The following is a 21,153-nucleotide window of genomic DNA, read 5'->3' as shown; positions in this document are numbered from 1 at the left end:
CCAGGCTGTGAGGTTGGGACGCCCCCTGCAGTGAGGACTTGGGTGAGATTGCATGAAGAGTAGGCCTCGCTAGGGGAGGAGGGCAGAGGAGGGCATCCGGGGCGAGGGAGTGAGGGGTGCAATCCTCAGGTGGGGCAGAGTGGGGTGCTACCATAGACGGGATTGTGGGCGGTCAGGTTTGCAGTCTGCCAGAGTCACCCGGGCTGCAGCGTGTGGCGTGGGTGCAGAGGAGCAATGGTGGGGGAACGTATGGACCGGCGAGGAGGTGGTTGCGGTCGTCCAGGTGAGCGGTGACAGTGACTTGGATGGGGATGGAGATGGTAGCAATGGTAAAGGTGATGGAGTTAAACGGGCTGGCTTGAGGTCTGAGTTCAGCGTCTGTGGGTTTCGCGAGCAGAGGGAGCCAAGTACCTTCTAACCATCAAACCATGAAACATGCCCTTCCTTTCTTCTTCTGCAACTTTGCAAGTAAGATAAGCAGTAAGCTTCTTGTTCTAATCTCAACAAAGGAAAAGGGCATTATTGCCTTTGCCTGGCAGTGTCTGAAACGTAGTTGGTAGACATTTGGTTTATGCATCTTGTATAAATTAGATATACGTACATTGCATGACATCAGCTGTTCTGCCAAGCCTTTGAGTCTCGGATGAGAGCAGCCATAGAGGACTAGATCTACCAACCTCTAATTCGGGGGTGGGGGGTGAGGGGGTTCATGGTGCTCTTCTCATGCACCAGTGTCAGATGTTATTAATTGATTGCAGCTCTTTGTCTCCCCAAGTCCAGATGTGACCTCGGAATGCTTCCCCCAAAGCCCTTGAGGCAGCCGATACCAACAACACTTCCCTTGAAACCTATTTGCTATTCCCTCACGAGCAAAGAAGAGATTAACACCGAATCCTCTGTACTTCCCCTGTGAATTTGGCCCTAACCTCAGGAGACCTCAATTCATCTTGCTCTTATACTTTAGACACAAACCAGTCCACAAGATCCCTCACTGCTGACACCAGCTGCAGAGTGCGGGGTCCCCCAGGCCACTCTTGGGTTCCATAATTTGCTGAGACTCACAGCGCTTGTTGAAAGCTGTTAGGCTCACTTAGGGTTTGTTACGGTGGAAGGGTACAGATGAGAATCAGCCCCGGGGGCTGGCACATGGGACAGAGTGCTGGGGAGTGCACTCCACGTGCAGAGCTCCCCGTCGCCTTCCCGCCGCAGGGTCCGGGGCAGCATTCGCTCCTCCGGAATGATCTGTGGCCGCACATAGGGAGCATTGCCAACTGGGGAAGCTCCCCTGAGGCTCCGTGTCCACAGGGACTCTGATACCATGGGGCCCAAAGCCCCCATTGTAAATCGTGTTGCTCCCCCTTGTGGAGTCCCCAGGTGAACGAATAGACACTCAGGTGGGGCATCCCAGGGCCTCGAGATCCCCTCCCAAGAGCCAAGGCCAACCTCTCCTAGGGCAAGGTTAAGTTCTCTGCTATACGGCCTCGATTGCCCGTCTTCAGTGTGGCACAAATAGCTAAACATACATAAAAGTCTTCTTCATATTTTTTTTTAAAAATATGTTTCGCAAGATAAAGATGAGGTATACAAACTGGACTTCATCACGGATATTCTGCAGAGGATGGTTGGGCGGGGCAGTGGCTGGGCGAAGTAGTGGGTTTCTGCAGTCCAACTGCCTCAGTTCACATCCCAGGCTCACCACGTACTAGTTACGGGGCTGTCGCTAGTTATGTTTACCTGTCTCTGCCTCCCTTTCCTCCTTTGTAAGTGAGATAACAATGAAACCTACCACATTGTTCCAAAGAGAATTAAATGACATGATGTTAAGGCCGGAAGAGTTCATGGCACTGTAGAAGCAGTCAATAAGATATTACATACTGTTATTTTTATATTTATCATGGAAAAAAATTATCAACCTTTCTCAAATGATTTTCCGTGGGAAAATATGTTGTTTTTCCCTGAAATGTTTCCATTTTCATGCCTTCCTGTCTGTCAACACGAGTGAAAACGAGATGACAGTCTTTCTTAGGCAACTGTGGGTCATCGGCCTGGTGGGCCCCAGGTCAGAGTGGTGAGAAGAGCCCCCCGGGGCGGCTGCGTCCGAATGGACGCGGAAGCTGTTGACAGATCTTTGCTTATGTAAACCGTGGGCAGAATCAGAAGGTTAAAAAAAAAAGATGTCATATTTCCACGTTGCTCCTGAGCAATGTAGAAGATTTGGGAGAAAATAAGAGCAAGCTTGAGTCAGGAATTTTAGAACTGATGTGGCCTGACCTCCTTTCCCCTCCTCCCTCTCTAGCATCGAGCCCCTTGACGGCCATTGGCAAGCATCGCGCTGCCAGGGCTAAAACAGCGTCTGCCGCCCTTGGCCGGAGCTCGTCAGCCTTTTGGAAACTGTTTCACACTGAACGAGGCACAGGAGCTTTCTGCGGTGTTAGCAGAGCCTTGCGTTCATGCCAGCCATTGATTGTTTTTTCGGCTTTCCTGTGCAGGCGGCTGAACTTGAGACTTGGCTTCCGGTGCTGCCATCTGTGAGCTGCACTTGCCCACGTGTGGTGTGCATTAAGATTCTTTTTCCAGAGAGCAGCGCCTCGATGTTTTCCAGGACTGGAGTGTGTTCACATTTAGAACTGATGCTCTTGTTTCCCACTCCTGAGGGTTAGGTGTTCCTAAAGACCAGGGCCGACAGTGTGAGGACTTGGTCAATCAGCTTGAAAAAGACCTTTAGCTTCTAGGCAGGGCCTCCTGCTGCTGTCGGATGTGGCTCGCTTATAGGACGGGTACAGACAGGAGATACTGCACATGGTGACCCGGCCACCTAACTGAGTGCTCTCTTGTCCCCAGCTTATTTCCAGTGACGCTGATGGAGCCATCCAAAGGGCTGGGCGATTCCGAGTGGAGAATGGCTCTTCCGATGAGGTAAGGAAGCCCCCCAGGCCCTGTATTGTCGCCAAGCACGTGGTTCTGAGAGGTGGCACTGAGTGGCGTGTGAGCCCCGCCACCGCAGAAGACCTTCGGGAATGGAGCCAGGCGGGGTCAACAGAGCGCTCCAGAGCTCCGCTTGAAGCCCACCTGGCGTTATTCTTTGTGTGGAAGGTGCAATGAATAGGGCAGCGCATACCCTGTAAGAGGTCTGTAGTAAAACCAGGTAGACACCCGAGATGGGACCAAAGACCGATTCACAGCCACGGCACCCTTTGTGAAAGGCCCCCAGAACCCCAGGCTAGCCACCTCCTCACTGCCATATGAGCAGTCGGGGTCCAGGAGAGTCAAAAGATCACTGTGATTACAAAGTGTCATCTGTATTCACAGAAGTCACCCACAAAAGGAGGTCCCTCCTCAGGCCCAAGCCCTCAGTCTGGGCCCCTGGTCTGCCTTGTCACCGGGACTTGCCTTGCTTTTCTTTCTCCCTTTAAATTTCCACTCCCTGCTCTGTCCCTTGGGGTCTCCCCCCAGAACTGCAGAGTGCAGGGGAAGTCCCCCAGTTATGTTGTACCTTGCTGCTTCTGGGAGAAGTTGCCCACCACAGCACATCGGCACACCCCCGTTTTGGAGTCAGATGAGCCTGGGTGTGAGTTCTGGCTCCCCCACCTCCTGGTGGTAGGACCCTGGGCAAGTAACCTAGCCATTCTGAGCCTCAGTTTCTTCATCTGTACAATGGACACTGTCTCGGGGTGATTGAGAAGGTCCCATGAGCCAAGTTTGAAAAGCTGCAAGCACTATGCCGGGCCTAGAGTAAGCATTGAATGAGTGATGGCCGTAATAATAATAATGGTGCTAGCTGTTACCATAACTAGTGCCTTATAGCCAGGCTCGCCCGCCTGACCCCCCTTAATCAGATTTCTGGTGAAGGGCTATAGATTTAACTCAGAAGGCCGCAGCATTTGGGAAGTTGTTGCCCGTCTTCGCCTTTGACTGGACTTAGCATAACCCTTTACCCAGACGTGTGCCCATTGACCCAGAATCATACCCATTGACCCAGATATGTACCCATTGACCCAGACATGTACCCATTTACCCAGATACATGCCCATTGACCCAGACGTGTGCCCATTGACCCAGAATCATACCCATTGACCCAGACACGTGCCCATTGACCCAGAATCATACCCATTGACCCAGACACATGCCCATTGACCCAGACACGTGCCCATTGACCCAGATATGTACCCATTGACCCAGACATGTACCCCTTTACCCAGACATGTACCCATTTACCCAGATACATGCCCATTGACCCAGACGCGTGCCCATTGACCCAGAATCATACCCATTGACCCAGACACGTGCCCATTGACCCTGACCCATGCCCATCAACCCAGACACGTGCCCATTGACCCAGATATGTACCCATTGACCCAGACATGTAACCGTTTACCCAGACGCGTACCCCCACCATTGTTCTGTGAGGCGGGGTGGGGGGGGGGAGGGCAGATCCATCTTGGGCTGGACCTCTGAATAGGTGTCCAAATACTTCCTGTGTGGAATGATGTCAACTGACCCACGTAGGAGAAGGAGCTCCCAGGGAAGTTTGCTTCTGAAGCTTGAACACAGCCCTCCCCAAACGGCTGGCCCCTGAGAAGAGCCGGTCTCATCGCCACGGGCTCAGGCAGCATAGAGTCCCTGGAGCCAAGTCAGGAGCAGGAACGTCGAGGCATCATTTGCTCAGAAGGCAGTGGCCTCCGTGCCGAGTGTCCACTCTGAGACCCCAGAACCAGAGACCCCAGGGAAGCCAGAGGTCAAGAAACCCTTCTGCTACCAAAACTTTGCAGACCCTCAGCCAGTCCGAAATGAACATACCACCCCAGGCATCCCCCCGACATTAGCACAGCTCAGCCCTGCCTGTACCTTTTCTAGAGGAAAGCCACACCTCCCAGGAAAGACAGAAAGGGAGCCGTCACGTGAAAGTCCTAGCATCACAAAACGCTTTGACCATCAAACAGTCCTCACCCGGTGACGTCATCTGGGTCTGCCCTATGAGAGGATGTGCTCTGGGACCCTGTCAGTGACCGGAACTCACCTGTGGAGTGTGGAGGTCTGGAGTGGCGCTAGAGTCAGCCGGCCTGCTGAATTCCACAGCTCACCAGCAGCGTGGCCGTGGGCAGGTCATGTAACAGCTCTGGAACCATTGGGGGCAGGGATTGCTTTCACAGATCCCTGCAGGCTATTGTGTTCAAACACAGCCCCTGCTCAGATGGCTTCTCTGGGAAACGCGGGCAGGCTCAAACACAGCTCTCAGCCTTGTCTCTGCCGAAGACACCGAGTGTGAGTGCTCAGCTGGAGCGCGCTCGCCGCGCTTTCGATTGGTGGTCTTCAGTTAAAAGCTTCAGAAGGAATCTGAGACTCGAGGAGAACAAACAAACAAGAGCTGCTTTGCTCTGAGTTAGTGAAGGCGTAGTGGGTTAGAAGACTCCATATAGCTGCTTAGAAATTTCCAGACCCGCGAACAATCAAATTGCAGAACAGATTCCCTTTTGGATTGTTTTTCCTTTTGTTGTTGAATTTTAAGAATTCTCTGTACAGTATGGACACCAGACCCTTATCAGATACATGATTTGCAGAAATTTTCTCTCGTTTTGTAGGTTGCCTTTTTTCATTGGCTTCCCTGAGTCCTCTGAAGCACAAAAGGCTTTCAATCTGACGATGTCTAGTTCAGCTGTTCTCTCTCTTGTCGCCTCTGTTCTCATGTCCTAGCGAAGAAACCGTCGCCTAATCCAAGGTTGCTTGGCCACTTTCTATAGTTACTGTTGACGTTACCTCAAAATGTTACATTTGCCTCTTATTTCTTATGCACTGCCAGTGTGACGGTTTTACCATCGGGGCTGATAACTCCGTATGTGGAGTTCGCTGTGGCTCTCCACCTGCCGTCTGCTTTTTCTCCCAGCACGCGCTCGCGGGGTACCGTGTTTCTCTGCGAGCTCGGTGGCCTGACTGTGTGCTGTTCGTGCTTCAGGTAGATGGGGTCGGAATTGAGTTGAATTGGAGAACGCCCGGCCTGTGTCAGAGGACTGCCTGGTGGGGCGGGGGGGGGGAGTGGGAAACACATAACAGAATTGGTGTCAGAATCAGAGGGAGGATTTGCATTCACTTTTTCCAGACACCTTTAAGCTAAATTCCCAGCTTGAGACTTTTTTAAACCACCCAAATGATGGAGAAAGGAGCTGCAAAGGCACATGGAAGCTGGCCGCCGGTCAGAAACTCTGCCCACCTGGCCTGCTCAGCGCCTGCTCGCCCCCTGGCAGCCTTCCCGCCGTCTTTGGGTGGAGTGGTCTCTTCTGGCTCCCCCTCCCCTTCAATGTGTGGACCTTTGGGTCCCAGTGTAGCGTGGGGTGGGAGTCCTATTCCACTGACCTACTCCAGTGGGTCCTGGGAGTTTGATTCATTTTCACTTGTGTTGTCACTTAGCTGTGAGGCCACATCATGGGGCAGTGGGGACAGTGTTGGAGGCAAACACACCTGATTCAGGTCTCAGCTCTGCTGCTTGCCAGTTCACGACAGCGTCCGTGAGCCGCCACGTCATCATGGGTAGAATGGGCGCAGATTCCTGCTTCGCAGGGGCCGCCCTTCCCCACCCTGTGCTTTGCACCTGCAGTGTGCGTTTGTTCTCAAGTTCGGGTTTTGCATTGTCCACGCTGCATCGGATCTCCTTAGTGTGTCCCGGAATTGCTGGGTGCCAAGCACTTTTGACATCTTGATTCTGTCACCTGTCCTATTAGCTCACCCCCCAAGAAGCTTTAGATTACCTTGTGCTTCTCCTGCCATCTGTGCACTCACTCTGATTGCTAATGACCATGAGTGTGGCCCTGGGGGGCTCCCTGGAGGCCTCCCTTACAGCTCACTTGTATGTATCAATTAGTAGGTGGCAGAGCAGGGGCACAGTCTTTCAGCTCTTTACAAATCTGTCTCCCTCAGCGTGGGGCGGGTTTTCCGTAGACGGTTGGAATATGTAAATGAGCACCATCTTTGGGGAGAACAATTAGCAGTAATTAAAAACGCATATAACATTTAGCCAGCAGTTCTCCTGTTAGGGTGTGTATGGTAGCATTATTTAAAATTAAAAAAAACACCTGGAAGCCACCTCCATTTCCATCTGTAGAGGAGTGATTATGTAAATGATGATACAGTTATACAATGGAATGCTTAGCAGCTGGTAGAAAGTGAGGTGGAGAGAGATGTGACAACCATGGAAAAGTGTTGAAGATACAGTGCTAGACAGAAAAGCAAGTTCCAGAATGATTTGTATGATATCATCCCACTTCCTTAAAAACAGCAAAAAAGCTAAACATGCTTGACAATATGCAAGGAAGTCCCCAAAAGGCCACCTCAGCATTTAACAGCGATTTCTGGTGGGGAATGAGATGGGGGGTCAGGGAAAGTGGCAGGACCTTCCTGTCTTCACTTGTTTTATATGTCTGTGCGAAATCGATGTGTTTAATTTAAAAATGAAACGGCGTAGTTGTTAAAGAGAACAAGGTGACTCTATATGTACTAACAGCAACATTTGTGCTATATTTTCTTCAGTGAAAAAAATAAATTTCACCATAGTATCTGTACTGCTTGTCTCAGTTATGAAAAGTCACATGTGTATGTACTCACTTGAATGTGTCTGTGTGTGTAGATGTGTGTATGAATGTGAATGTGTTGTGTGTGTATTTATGTACAAAGTAAGCATATCTTTGTGAATGCACAAAGAGATGTAAGACCATCCAAACCACCCCGGTACCCTGGTAGTTACAGAGAGAGTAAGTGGGCTGGAGCGTGGAGGATGAGGGATGGAAACGATTTTAATTTTTGTGTGATTTCACTTTTTTCAAGCAGCTTATATTTATATCTACCATTTAAAGATTTAGTTTTAGTTTTTGGGGGTTTTTTGAAAATCTGTCTTACTGCCTCGGCTAGTGTGGCTCAGTGGACTGATGCCGGCCTGCAAACCAAAGGGTTGCAGGTTCGATTCCCAGTCAGGGCACATGCCTGGGCTGCAGGCCAGGTCCCCAGTAGGGGGCGTGTGAGAAGCAACCACACATTGATGTTTCTCTCCCTCTCTTTCTCCTTCCCTTCCTCTCTCTCTAAAAATAAAATAAATAAAATCTTAAAAAGAAAAAAGAAAAAAAAAGTCTGTCTTTTTTACTGCCAGTATTCTCTCAGCAATTTAACCTATAAACTGCAGTCAAGCCAGTTTAAGTGCATCCGCTCATTAATTGAACTCACCCGAACAGAGAGGCGGGAGCTCACAGGCGTCACGCAAAACCGTGGACCTCCTCTGTAGTCCAAGTGCTGTGTGGCTTCCCTGCTTAAAGGCAAGTGTTAGAGGACATTCAGATCAGAGGGCGGTGTAATATGTGGATTCTGACCAAGTTCAAAATATCTTGGCCAGATTCAGTCGTCCTCCTTCACACCCATGAGTATCAGTGGGGTAAAAAAAAAGACAACAAAGGCAGCTAGGAGCTCTGTGGGCCTTGGGATCCGATGCAGCCGTGGTTCTGGACTCCTGAGTCACAGCACTCCTGGGCACGTCCAGGACGTCAGCAGCACAGAATAATTCAAGTTCATTACCCTCTGTAATTCCTTTTAGCAAATGATTATCTAGAAGGGCATAAAATGAGTGCGGGTGTTTGCAATGTTAATCTTCAGTTGTCTGGAAAATGTGCTCATTGGAATATTTCTCCCTGATTTTCTGGTTGACGTCAGTTAATGTGTCCCTGTGCCACTGTCACCGGAGAGTGCTGCAGACAAGCCTTCTGTGTCTCTGAAACCCCCTGTAAAAGAGGACACACCCAAAATGGGATTTATTGAAAAATTACAACCACAGTTAGGTGCCGCCGCACCCGCTCCGGAACTGCTGAACCACAGGGTGAGATGCCGAGAGTCGGGGGGTGGGGGAGTGCAGTGGGACAGCTCCTTTCTACAGGTGATAGTGTTGGCTGGCTCGTCCCCTTTGGAAGACTGCCGGCAGTATCTACAAACCGGAGCATCTGTGGCCTGTGACCCAGGGCTGCACCCGACAGAAATGAGAGCCATGTCCCCCAACAGACAGACTCAGGAACGTTCAGAGTGGCTTTATTGCTCATAACCCCAAACTGGAAACAGTCCATATGTCCACCAACTGCAGGGTCAGCCTGTAAGCTGTGGTGTCCCTACTGTGGTTGCGACGTGGCCATGGGGAAGACCGGACTCCTGCTGTACCAGTAACGTGGGTGAAAGTCACAGACGTGACGCTAAAGGACAGGAAGCCTGGCTCCGTGAATGCACACAGCATGACTTGATTCAGTGACCTGCGAGAGTGGGCAAAGCAAATGAACCCCTGGTATAGGAGTCGGCGTGATAGGTGGTACCTGTTGGAGAGTCGTTGGGTATTGACGGGAAAACGAATGGAGGTGCCTTCTGGGGTGCCAGGTAGTGGTGATACACATATTTTTAAAATTAGGTAGCTGTTTAGGGGGAACAGAGCTTTGCCACCCCAAAATATGCCCTTTGGGGGATATTGATTGCTTTTAGCCGGTGATTTTTAAAAACTCAAGAAGAGCTTTTTGCTCCCCCCCTACCTGCCTAGAGGAATTCAGTCAGAAAAGCCTGCTCCTGGGAGGGATCAGACAGGGAGGGCCCAGCAAGTTGGTTTCTTAGCTTGCCTTCTGTGTCCCGATGTTTCTGGGGTCCAGCAGGGGTTTGTTCACCAAACAGCACTCTTTCTCATCTGCCTGTGAACTGCCTCCCTTCCCTGTGAAGTCCAAGTCACCACCCCCCCTTTCTCCATAGCTCGAGACAGCAAATAAGCCCTGGCTGGTGTGGCTCACTTGGTTGGAGCATCGTCCTGTGACCTGAAAGGTCATGGGTTTGATTCCTGGTCAGGGTACGTGCCTGGGTTGAGGGTTCAGTCCCCGGTAGGGGTGTGTGTGAGATCAATGTTTCTCTTTCACATCGATGTTTCTCTCCCTCTCTCTCCCTCCCTTCCCCTCTCTCTGAAATCAATAAGCATGTCCTCGGGTCCCCTAGTCTTATGGAACCTCTGTATGTACATACATAATAAATGTGACTATTTTCTCCTGTTCATCTGTCCCTTGCTAATTTGATTGTTAGACCAGCCAGAGAAACTCAGAAAGGTAGAAGGAAAATTATTTTTCTTCCTCTAGAACATACACTTAAGGTTGGTGCCTCGACTGCCCATTTCTACTGCATGTCATCAGAAATTCGAACTCATTTTTAGAGGCATTCCTCTGGGGTTCTGGGAAGAGGGTTTTTTTTTTTTTGTTTTGTTTTTTGCTTAGTTTCCATTTCTGTTGTTGGTTCCTGTGTATATTCTTGTCTTTACACCTCCTCATGTGTTTTTAACAAGGGATGGGAAGTGCCTTGCTCTGTGAGACTCACAGCTTTTTTGGTGTTGGGCTTTTTCCCCAATTTAGTAAGTATTCAGTGAAGATACAAGTGAAACAGGCAACGTTTTGATCATTAAAAAAAAACCCTGGTTGGGTGGAGGTATGGGTGTGCCACTGGCCAGGGTGCCGTCTTGTCACTCTGAGCTGCTGTCTCATTCTGGCCCTTAGTTGGCAGTTTGCACCTCTGCGGGGGGCGGGGGGTGGGGGGCGACTGCAGAAAGTCTAGGGTCTGGGATCGTTTCTATGCCCTTGAACCCCCTTGGCAGTCTGTGAAGCCTGTAGACTCCTTAGAATCATGCTTTCAAATGCACAAGACAAGATACCCAGGGTCACAAAGGAAATCAGTTGTATTGAAATAGTTCTCAAAGAGAAGGGAAGGGGGCAGTCACAAAACGTGTGAGTGTCCCGTGGTCGTGTGCAGCCGTGTGGGAATCCACCGTGGGAGTGGGGGGAGGGCTGGGCAGAGGAGCGCAAGAGGGAAGGAAGTGCGACAACTGTAATGGAATGACAATAAAATTTTTTAATTTTAAAAAAGAAAGCAAAATGATTTTTTAAAACCCAATATATTATACTGTAATACACATGCTTTTTACATTAATGCATTAAATAACAAACCTAGCAGCAGGTTTTATAACTGTTGTAATTTTGGACAGTGAAGAGTATAAACAGTATTTCAAGATATCTGCAATCGCTATAGTGAGTTCTGAAAATACCTGTGATTTTTTTATGACGTGGTTATCAGAGCTTTATTCTATTATAGGTTTTTGCATATGTTTATAATTGAATGAAATACTAAATCTTAGTTAGAAGTTGGGGAAAATTACCCAGTTTTTTTTTTTTCTTGCCCCATCCAAGTTCATGTCCTCCCTGGGTTTTTTCGGAGCCCCTGGTATAGAGCAGTGATTCTCAAAGTTCGGTGTTCATCAGCATCACCTGGGTGCTAGTTAAACATGTGGGTCCTGGGGCCCTGCCCGCAGAAAGCCTGAGGAGGTCTAGAGCGGGCCCGGGGTGCACATTTAAACACATGTAGAAGCCCTGAGCTGAGATCGGGGTGCTGCTACCTCAGAGAAGCCTCTCTGTGCCGGGCCAGTGTTGGGGCTCAAAAGGTTTGAATGTCCTGGTGGCTTAAGAGTCCCCTCTCCAGGTTCTGCTGTTGCTTCCACGGATCTAGGGCCTTGGGACCACAGCACCAACCACTGTGGGTCCACTCTGCTATGTGAGGCCAGCTGCCAGCTGCCCCTGGCCTGTGTCTAGCCAGCCAGTGCCTGTGGCTTGGTGGCAGCTCCTGGGATTATGTGTGGCTACGGGCTGCATGGTGGCGTGGTGGGAAGAACTTCGGCCAGGAGGGCTGCCATGGTTCATGGTTATAAATGAATGGCTGTTGATAATGAATCATCCAGAAAGTCTGCAGGGAACAAAATCCAATTGCCCACCCTTCCTGAGTCACACCAAAAGGTCAGAGCTAAGAGTCAACGTCTCTCGAACAGGGGACAGCGTTAGCGTCACCAATAAGGAACGGGTGGATGTCTTGAAATACGAGAAGCTGAAAAGGACGGAGTCACCGTTGTAGCGTCCGCCTGGGTGTGCAAAGCATGAGTGGTCATGGGGACGAACCCAAAACGAGCAGCGCTTTACTAAGGAAAAGAGGGCGGCTGGTGTGCCACGTTCTTCACGGATGTCAGCATAATAAAAGACACAGAGTCTGTGGTAATGCTCCAGATTAAGGGACTGTAAAGAGATGTGGCACGAAATGATCCTGTAGTGAAGGGGGGAAGCTTTAAACGACGTTGCTGAGTCAGCTGACAAAACTGGAATGCGGGCGGTAGATTAAAGTATCGTGTGAGGGTCGAATTTACAGAAGTTGATAAAGCTGTGTCGAGGTTGTGTAAGAAGATACCCTGTTCCTGGGAAATACACGCTGAAGCCTTTAGGAATAAAGGGCTATTATTCATGCACCGTAGTCTTAAGTGGTCAAGGGAAAATTCTGTGCGTGCATGGGCACGCGTGTGCACACATGTGTGCATGTGTGGGGAGACAGAGGAGCACATGAAGCAGTGGGGTGAGACGCTAACGGGAGGCGGATCTGGGGAAGGGCTCTCAGAGGCTCCCGCTGTCTTACTGCTGTTGCAGCTTTTGCACGCGAGTGTACCTGTCAGTAGCCGAGGGCTGGAAATTCAAGGAAAGCCAGTATAAGCACGTTAATACGAAGAAACTTTAACCCACTTTTTCACTCCCTGGCAGATTAAAAAAGCAGAACATTAAAAAGGACACAGAGGATGATGTAAGGGTTAAGACGAAAACAATAAATAAATAAACCTGTGAAATTGGGGCTGATTTCCATTTCAGCTCCACCACTTACTACCTCCGCGACCAGAGACAACAGACATAAACTCGCTAAGCCTCACTTTCCTCCTCCGAGAGTCAGGGGTAACCTCGAATCTCTCTCATCGCGTGGGTGGAGATACGGTGGAGCTAATGCTCCCGCCTAGTGCTTGGCACGTCGAGCTCGCTCACTGCCTGTCCGCATTGCCAGAGCCATGAGAAAGACAGAAAGCACCCCCGTTGACTTTATGAAGTAGTGTAAGCCTGAGAGCGTGACAGAGATCCATTCAGAAAAGAAACCTACGGTTCCGTCTCACTGGCGAACGTGATACGTCGGTCCGAGTTTTCCGTCCGGCAGCGTCAGAGGAACCCTGTGCACCGCAACCTAGCAGGGTGCCCTCCGGGGGTCTGGGAAACATTCAGCATCAGGACAGCTAGTGGGAGGACTCACTGCATGACTAAGATTTTCCCCCATTTTACATACTCTCCCAATAGTTGCCCCCAAAAACCTCTCAGTAAAATTTGACATTTATTCCTAAGAAAACCCTCTTTGTAACCTTGGAATTGAAGGAAACTTCTTCAGCATGATAAAGGAACTGACCACACACATCTAGCAAATCACTAGAGGCTCGTCCCACTCAGAAAGGTATGTTCCAGACGTCTGTCTTCCAAACGTGACACCATGCAGGTGTCAGTGGAGTTTTAAACTGTATATTCATTATGGTTCCGTTTGGCGAAGTTCCATGTGGTTGTACGCGTAGGAGAGACAGAGGAAACCATGCCACACCGTTAACAAAGATTATCTTTGGGCGGAGGATTCAGATTGTCCATCAAGGTTATCTGTATTTGCCACATTAATTGAGTTGCATTATGGTAAATTTTTAAAATTCTACAAAGAATATGAACTCGACTAAGAGGCTGCCCAGATGTTTTCCAGGTGAAGTGTGCCTTACAGGTGACAAACAGAAGGGCGTGCCTCTAGGGGGCGCCAACTCCCAAATAGTATTTTGGAATCTTCCACCCAGAATGGAGAGAAAGTTGAAACTCAAGTTAGAAAGAGCTGAACTCCCTGGTTCGCTGGGTCCCTTTTCCACACCCCAGGGAGCCTCTGTGATGTGGACTGAGATGGCACTTCTGTTCTAGTGGCGACACATGGTGACACGTGGCCACAGCCCTGTGTAGGCGCTTTTAACAGTGACTTTTCTGGTTCTTTGGCCTGGGGTTCACCGTCGTCTGCTTGTTTACTTTCTAAGTAAGCCCCTTAATTGCGCAACTTTGTTCCATCACAGAACGCAGCCGCTCTGCCAGGTACTTGGAGAAGAACAGACGTGCACTTAGAGAACCCGGAATACCACACCAGATGGTACTTCAAGTATTTTTTAGGACAAGGTAAGCACGCCATTGTGGGATTGGGGAGGAAGGCTATTCAAAATGAAAGTCAGTGTTGGCGCCATTTCTGGTGCCCTGTATGTGAAACTAACCGGTTTGGGCACATTAATGGCAGGGCATTTCGCCTTAAGGTCGGTACTAAGCTTTGTGGATTTGAAGCTTTGACTGAGTCTCAGCCCTAGGAGTTGTTTTTTTTCTCTCGCTCTCTCTTTTTTTTGGGGGGTGGGGGGGATAGTCATTTTTGTCTCTGGGGAGTTAAAGGGAATTAGATGATCTGAATAAGTGATTTGAGACATACAAAGAATTTGCAGGATGGAAAACAACTTTAGACTTAGCAAGGCGAGTGCCTCGTCTCCAGTGGGTTTTGAAGACTTAATCCGGGGCAGCGAGGGAAAGAAATAGTTCCATGAGCTCCAGGGCCAGCATAGAACTGGCGAAGGCAGCCAGGACCCGCGCCTTTGCGGTGACTGCAGAAAGGGTCTGAATTAACGGCAGGACCTCACGCTCCTTCCTCTCTGCTCCACTGAGACTGCGTTTCCTCGTCTGCAAAGCGGGGCTGTTACTAGCACACAGCTGGTGGGTTTGGGCAGATGTTTCAATGACATACACAGGAAAAAGACTAAGCCTGACGCCTGGTGCCTGGCAGGAGCTAGTCGTGAACAGTGATAAAGCGAAGGGCTCGCGTGAACGTAGACGGAAGGGCAGAAAACGGGGTGGGGGAGTTCACGACAGAAGAAGTGGAAGGATGATCACTACTGCAGGATTGGAATGAGTCAGACACATTTCTTATCAGACTAATACATCTGTTTGTAGAAGGTGTGATGCTGGAGCTATAAAATGAGAGTGATCAGACCCAATGCTGTCCTTAAAAAAAATCTGATACTGTACCATTCTAAGAAGTTCACTTACTTAGCAAGGCATGTCTCATTACAAAAAGGAGATCAGTGGAAAGTTGTCGGCCTCCCAAATGTTTGGAAAATGCAGTGATGCCTGGAGGAAAATGGGGCCGTCAGATGCCTTCATCTTCCTCAACTGGCTCAACAATAAATGATACAATAAGAAACCCAGAGAGAGGGCAGGCTCCCGGCTTGGTGGGTTCAGAGGCTCTGGGATGGCATCAAGGCCAGGCCTCCTCAGGATCACAAGATGGTTGCAGCAATTCCAGGCATCACTCCTACACACCACCAGCCAGAGCTCAGAGGAGACCATCTTCAACAGTGAGGAAGCCTTTCCAGAACCCCCTTGACACATTTCTGCTCCTGTCTCATTGGCTAGAATTGGGCCACATGTTCATCCTGAACCAGTCACCAGCCAGGGGAGGGGGAGTGCATGATTGGTGGAGTGATCAGGTTCCACTTCACACCAGGTCTGGGTTATCGGGCCCTGACCATGCACGAGGGGCCGGGTACCACCTGAAGGGTGCACAGCACCAGGGACCGGGAGGACCATGTGCATTTTCACTGTTCTAAACCTGCTTCTTCTCCAGTCCATCAGAATTACATCGGAAATGATGCAGAGAAGAGCCCCTTCTTTTTGTCCGTGACCCTTTCGGACCAAAACAATCAGCGCGTCCCTCAGTACCGTGCGATTCTTTGGAGGAAAACCGTGAGTAACCGGCTCGCCCCTGGAGCTTCACCACATAACCTGGGGGCAGTGCCACCTCTGTTCATATCACCATCTGTGTAATGTCAGAAATGTTTTTCTTTTTCTGAGCAGGTCTGAGGTAGCCACCCGATGTAACGGAGAGTTAGGTCCCACTCATGAATTACGTCCTGCAGGAAAGTTCTGGCACTTAACCCGCTCCCCAGGCCACCGCAGTCGGGCCCCGTCTTGCCATTCTTGTAGCTATTCCTGAGTCAAAGTTTGTTTGCAAAGATGATGTTGGGGAGCTGAGTGTCAGTTTCTCTCAAGTGCGTGCATGGTGGTCTTACCTCATGGTTCACCTGGCAGGAAGCAATCACGTCTTCCTCCAGAGCCCCCACCTTCTGTACCCGGGGGCTGCTTTCTGCCGCCCCCCCCACTTTAATGTTTGCTAGTTACAGTGTTCCAATCTCTGCTGGTTCAAACATCCTCTTTGGCCTGCTCTGTCTCTTTCGGACAAGCAATCCATCTTTTCGAGTTCTTTCCCCTCGCCGCTCCTCTCGAAGCAGGTATTTGGGTGACTGGAAGAGGGTCTGTGAGAGCTCCTGGTGGCAGGGGAAGAGGTCCTTGATCCACACGGGGCCCTCTGGGTTCCTTCTGGTTTCTGTTGTGGAGTGGCTCTGGTCTCTGAACTAGCAACCACGGAGATGTAACTTGTCCCCTCTGGCTCTCTGGGGTCACTGGTAAGCACCGGTCCTGAAACCCGTAGTCCCCGCCATGTGTCCCTTGTTGTGAAGTCAGGGTATTGTGAACTCTTTGGCCTAATCCCAGGTCTCTGGCGTATTGTCTTAGGCTCACGTGTCTAATCTTGCTGACAGTCCACGCTTGAAGCTACTGGGTTACTGCCCTTCCCCGTGTTCAGACGGGTTCTGCCTGGCCTTTGGATCCCTGTGGAAGGCCCTGCTGGGGAGGGAGCCCCTCGTCCAGACGTCCTGTGGGTCCTCAGATCTTACCGTGATGTGTTTGCAGCGTCCTCTCTGCCCCTTCAAGGCCTGCCCTCGGAATGGGGGAGCCAAGCACCCCGCATCCAACCCTCAGCTTTCCTTCCTCCCCCCCGAGGCGGGCAGGGGGAGGTTTCACGCTTCTGCTGCGTTTCAGCAATACATCTTCTCAGTGTCACTTCTTCCCTCAGGAAGTAACAGTCACACCACCTCCTCACCCGGACGTTGCCAGGTACTGGGGGAGAAAGAGTGGAGCAAATGCAGGGGGACATTTTTGCTTCTTTTTTAGTTTCTAAGCGTATTGTCTCTATTACATCATGAACTATACCAAGCGCTCTGAAGGAAGCAAAGCCACAAAATGACACAGGAGACCTGCTGAAGAGGAGGCAGCGCGGGGAACGCCTTCTGAGGAGGGGACGTTTAGAGACCTGCAGGATGAGAGGGAGCCCACCCCTTAGAGAATGGGGTAGGGCTGGGGGACAGAAGGGACCACAGATACAAGACAAATGAGGCGTGCTCTGGGGGTCACTGTGGGCTGGAATTGGAGCAGTCAGGAGATGGGATGTAGACCCCAGGGCCACCATGAGGGCCACAGCCCAGGGCTGGGCACAGTGAGTATCTGTCCCCGTCCGCTGAGAACTGCCAGTGCCTTCATCCAGAGCTCCGACCTGGCCCGGCTGTGTGCCAGCGCCAGGGAGTGCTGCGGGGCAGAGAGGCACTGCGAAGTCAAAGCAGAGGGTTGGCACCCGGTCGGTGTTTAAGCCCCTTTCGGCCCAATCCTACAGCTGGAGGCTGTGGAAAGCCAAAGAAGTAGATGACTCACCACCCCCCACCCCCGCCAGCTCACACTCTGTTACGAAACACAGAAATTGTCAGAGACGTGAACCCTGCTTGAAGCAGTCTTGATTATCTCGACCGTGCTTCTTCTAAACACAAAGACAAGGCTTTTTTCTTTTTAATGATTCAAACTTATAAAAATCCCATCAAGACAATATAGCATGTGAAAAAGAAGAGGACCAAAATTGAACTGCTCAGAGGTAATCACCAGCATCCTTCTAGCATCTGTTCACACACACACACAAACACACACGTGGGCTGATGGTCACCGTACACTCGTGTCCTCGCTGTGCTTTGTGTTGTCCGACATGTATATGGACTTGACTTTGCCTCTGCGTTGGTTGGTTCCACTGGAAAACATCGGACTGCAAGGTGTTTTTATTGGAGCGACTCTGGAAAGCTACAGAGGGAGAAGATGGGGAGGAAGGACTTGGTTGGTTCTCTACTAGCCAAGGACATTAGGTTGAGGGGGTTTTTTGTAGTTTGCATTACAGAGATTTAAAATATTTAAATTTTTTTCCAAATATAAAGGGATATTATGATAGAAATATGCATTTTCAAATTCCATGTAACCCACTTATTAAAACCTGAGTTGTTTCTGTGGCCTTGCTTTTTTTCCTTTAAGTATATGTTTATTGATTAAGCTATTACAATTGTCCCATTTTTTTCCCCCTTTATCCCCATCCACCCTGTACCCTCCATCCCTCCAGCATTCCCCCCGCTTAGTTCACATCCATGGGTCGTGCATGTAAGTTCTTTGGCTTCTCCATTTCCCATACTATTCTTACCCTCCCCCTGTCTATTTTGTACCTACTATTTATGCTACTTATTCTCTGTACCTTTTCCCCCCTCTCCCCCTCGCAATCCCCTGTTATAACCCTCCATGTGATCTCTATTTCTGTGGTTCTGTTCCTGTTCTAGTTTTTTGCTTAGTTTGTTTTTGTTTTTGTTTTTTTAGGTTCAGTTGATAGTTGTGATTTTGTTGTCATTTTACTTTTCAAAGTTTTGATCTTCTTTTTCTTAGATAAGTCCCTTTAACATTTCATATACTAAGGGCTTGGTGATGATGAACTCCTTTAACTTGACCTTACCTGGGAAGCACTTTATCTGCCCTTCTATTCTAAATGAAAGCTTTGCTGGATACAGTAATCTTGGATGTAGGTCCTTGCTTTTCATGACTTTGAATCCTTCTTTCCAGCCCCTTCTTGCCTGTAAAATTTCTTTGGAGAAATCAGCTGATAGTGTTATGGGAACTCCTTTGTAGGTAACTGTCTCCTTTCCTTTTGCTGCTTTTAAGATTCTCTCTTTATCTTTAATCTTGGGCAATGTAATTATAATGTGCCTTGGTGTGTGCTTCCTTGGGACTCTCTGAGCTTCCTGGACTTGTATGTCTATTTCCATCACCAGATTGGGGAAGTTTTCTTTTGTTATGTTATCAAATAAGTTTTCAATTTCTTGCTCTTCCTCTTCTCCTTCTGGCACCCCTATGATTCAGATGTTGGAATGTTTACAGTGGTTCTGGAGGTTCCTAAGCCTCTCCGCGTTTTTTGGAATTCTTGTTTCTTCATTCTATTCTGGTTGAATGTTTATTTCTTCCTTCTGTTCCAAATTGTTGACTTGAGTCCCAGTTTCCTTCCCTTCACTCTTGGTTCCCTATACATTTTCCTTTATTTCACTTTATATAGCCTTCACTTCTCCCTCCATTTCTGTGACCCTACTCAACCATTTCTGTGAGCATCCTGATTACCAGTGTTTTGAACTCTGCATCTGATAGGTTGGCTATCTCCTTGTTGCTTAGTTCTTTCTCTGGAGTTTTTATCTGTTCTTTCATTTGGACCATATTTCTCTGTCTCAGTGTACCTGTTACGTAGTAAAGAGCAGAGCCTTAGGTATTTGCCAGGATGGGACAACCTTCTTTGCTGCATTGTGGCGCTGTATGTGGGGGAGGGGTCTGAGAAGGAACAATGCCATTTGCTCAGCTCTCACCCTGCTTTCAGTCACTTCCTCTGCTACCCACAAGCAATTTGCACTCTTCTGGTGCTGATTCCTGGGTGGGTGGGCTTGTGTATGTTCTAGGAGCCCATGGGCCCCTCCAATAGATTCTTCTGTGAGAATGGGAGTTTCTGCTGCCACCGCAACTCCCACAGGTTTTTATAGCCAGAGGTTTTGAAGCTTTCTTTTCCGCCACTGGAACCCTAGGTTGTGCAGTCTGTCTTGCTCCCTAGTTGTTCCTCCCGGTTTATCTGCATGTGAATGTGGGGCCACTCGGTCCACCAGCCCTCACCTTGCCATGTGCCATTTCTGCCCCAGCTGCCCATCTCTGCCCCTCCTACCAGTCTGGATGAATGATTCTTCTTTAACTCCTTGTTTGTCAGACTTCTATACAGTTTGATTTTCTGGCTGTTCTGACTGTTTTTTGTTTTTAAATTGGTTTGTTATCCTCCTTTTAGTTATATGAGGAAGCAAAGCGTATCTACCTATGTCTCCATCTTGGCTGGAAGCCTAAGGCCTTGCTTTTTTACAGGCCCCAGCCGACCCCACAGTGTGGCCACCTGTGTGAGATGCCAGCCTGTCTAGAAGAGGTTGTTGAACCTGACCTCTTGCTCCACCCATACTTTGTCTACCTTTTCTTCCCAACATACATTGCAAAGGTAGCTTTACAGAGAAGCCAGGGGGCATCTTGAGGGGGAGTGTGTGGAGCAGAGAGAGCATCCAGCCCTGCCTAGGGGATGGTGACATCTTCAGGAACTGCCTACACAAAAGTGAAGCTCAGGGCTCGTGGGATGAGCCATTTATATTTTTCTTCCACTCAAGCTGTACAGATTCTTCGTTCATTCCCTTTCATTCAACCAATATTTAGTGAGTACTTTCTATGACTTAGTCACAGCGAGTACTCATTTAGACAGGGGGAGGCAGACTTTCAATAAGTAAACGCAGATACAGGTAAAAGTGCACCTTACACACACCTCTTTGAAAGAGTCAGGTGGTTTCTAGCTCAACATGCCCGACCTGGAGCTGTCACATTTGGGTCCCGTGGAACACGTGGAGGCTGTTTTCTTCTTATGATCTTTGAGGCTGATCTGACTCTTGGCTCAGAGACCCAACCCCCTTCTCATCTGGTCCAGATGGCCCATCTGCTCGCCGCAGCACCTGCGGCCCTGGGAGCCGTCTGTCCTGATGGGGAACAGTACCTGTGCTGAAATCCGCCCCCATTGGGAGTGGGACCGGAAGATGCGGTCAAGCCTGAGCAAGATTTTTCCAGCATAGAATGTGTTTATTCATGTGCATGCCCCCTGAAGAGAAATGTGAAAGGCTGGGCATGGGTTTCTTTGAAAAGACCAGGGAAGGCCATTTTGGAGATGGAAATGGCCAAACTCCTCACCAATTTGGTGTTTTGACTTTCCAGGGTACCCAGAAAATATGCCTTCCCTACAGTCCCACCAAAACTCTCTCCGTGAAGTCCATCTTAAGGTGAGTACAAATGAACAGAACCCCATGCCAGGAGTCTCCATAAACGGTTTTCCCCGTGATCATTCTGTTTGCTTTCTATCCTCTCGAGCCTTGGCCTGGCCGCATGCCAGGTGGTTTCCTAAGCACTCGACAGGCATTATTAGCTCATGTAACCTTCACAGCAGCCGCTTGAGGCAGGTACCATC

At 49.4% G+C, this 21,153-nt stretch overlaps 1 protein-coding gene across 4 annotated transcripts in view; it reads left to right on the top strand.

The window, feature by feature from the left end:
* GARNL3 (GTPase activating Rap/RanGAP domain like 3) overlaps positions 1–21,153 on the top strand; it is a 120,834-nt gene that overhangs the window by 53,302 nt on the left and 46,379 nt on the right. For all 4 annotated transcript variants that reach the window (XM_045197043.3, XM_024562127.4, XM_024562129.4 and 1 more), the window contains 4 exons: positions 2,842–2,916; positions 13,979–14,078; positions 15,565–15,683; positions 20,904–20,968. In XM_045197043.3, coding sequence (XP_045052978.1) covers positions 2,842–2,916; positions 13,979–14,078; positions 15,565–15,683; positions 20,904–20,968 — 359 coding nt within the window. The remainder of the gene's footprint in view (positions 1–2,841; positions 2,917–13,978; positions 14,079–15,564; positions 15,684–20,903; positions 20,969–21,153) is intronic.

The sequence above is a fragment of the Desmodus rotundus genome, chromosome 1 (assembly GCF_022682495.2).
Source record: "Desmodus rotundus isolate HL8 chromosome 1, HLdesRot8A.1, whole genome shotgun sequence".
Taxonomy (NCBI): Eukaryota; Metazoa; Chordata; class Mammalia; order Chiroptera; family Phyllostomidae; genus Desmodus; species Desmodus rotundus.
The sequence above is the reverse complement of the archived record's forward strand: the minus strand, read 5'-3'. Positions and strand labels throughout refer to the sequence as shown.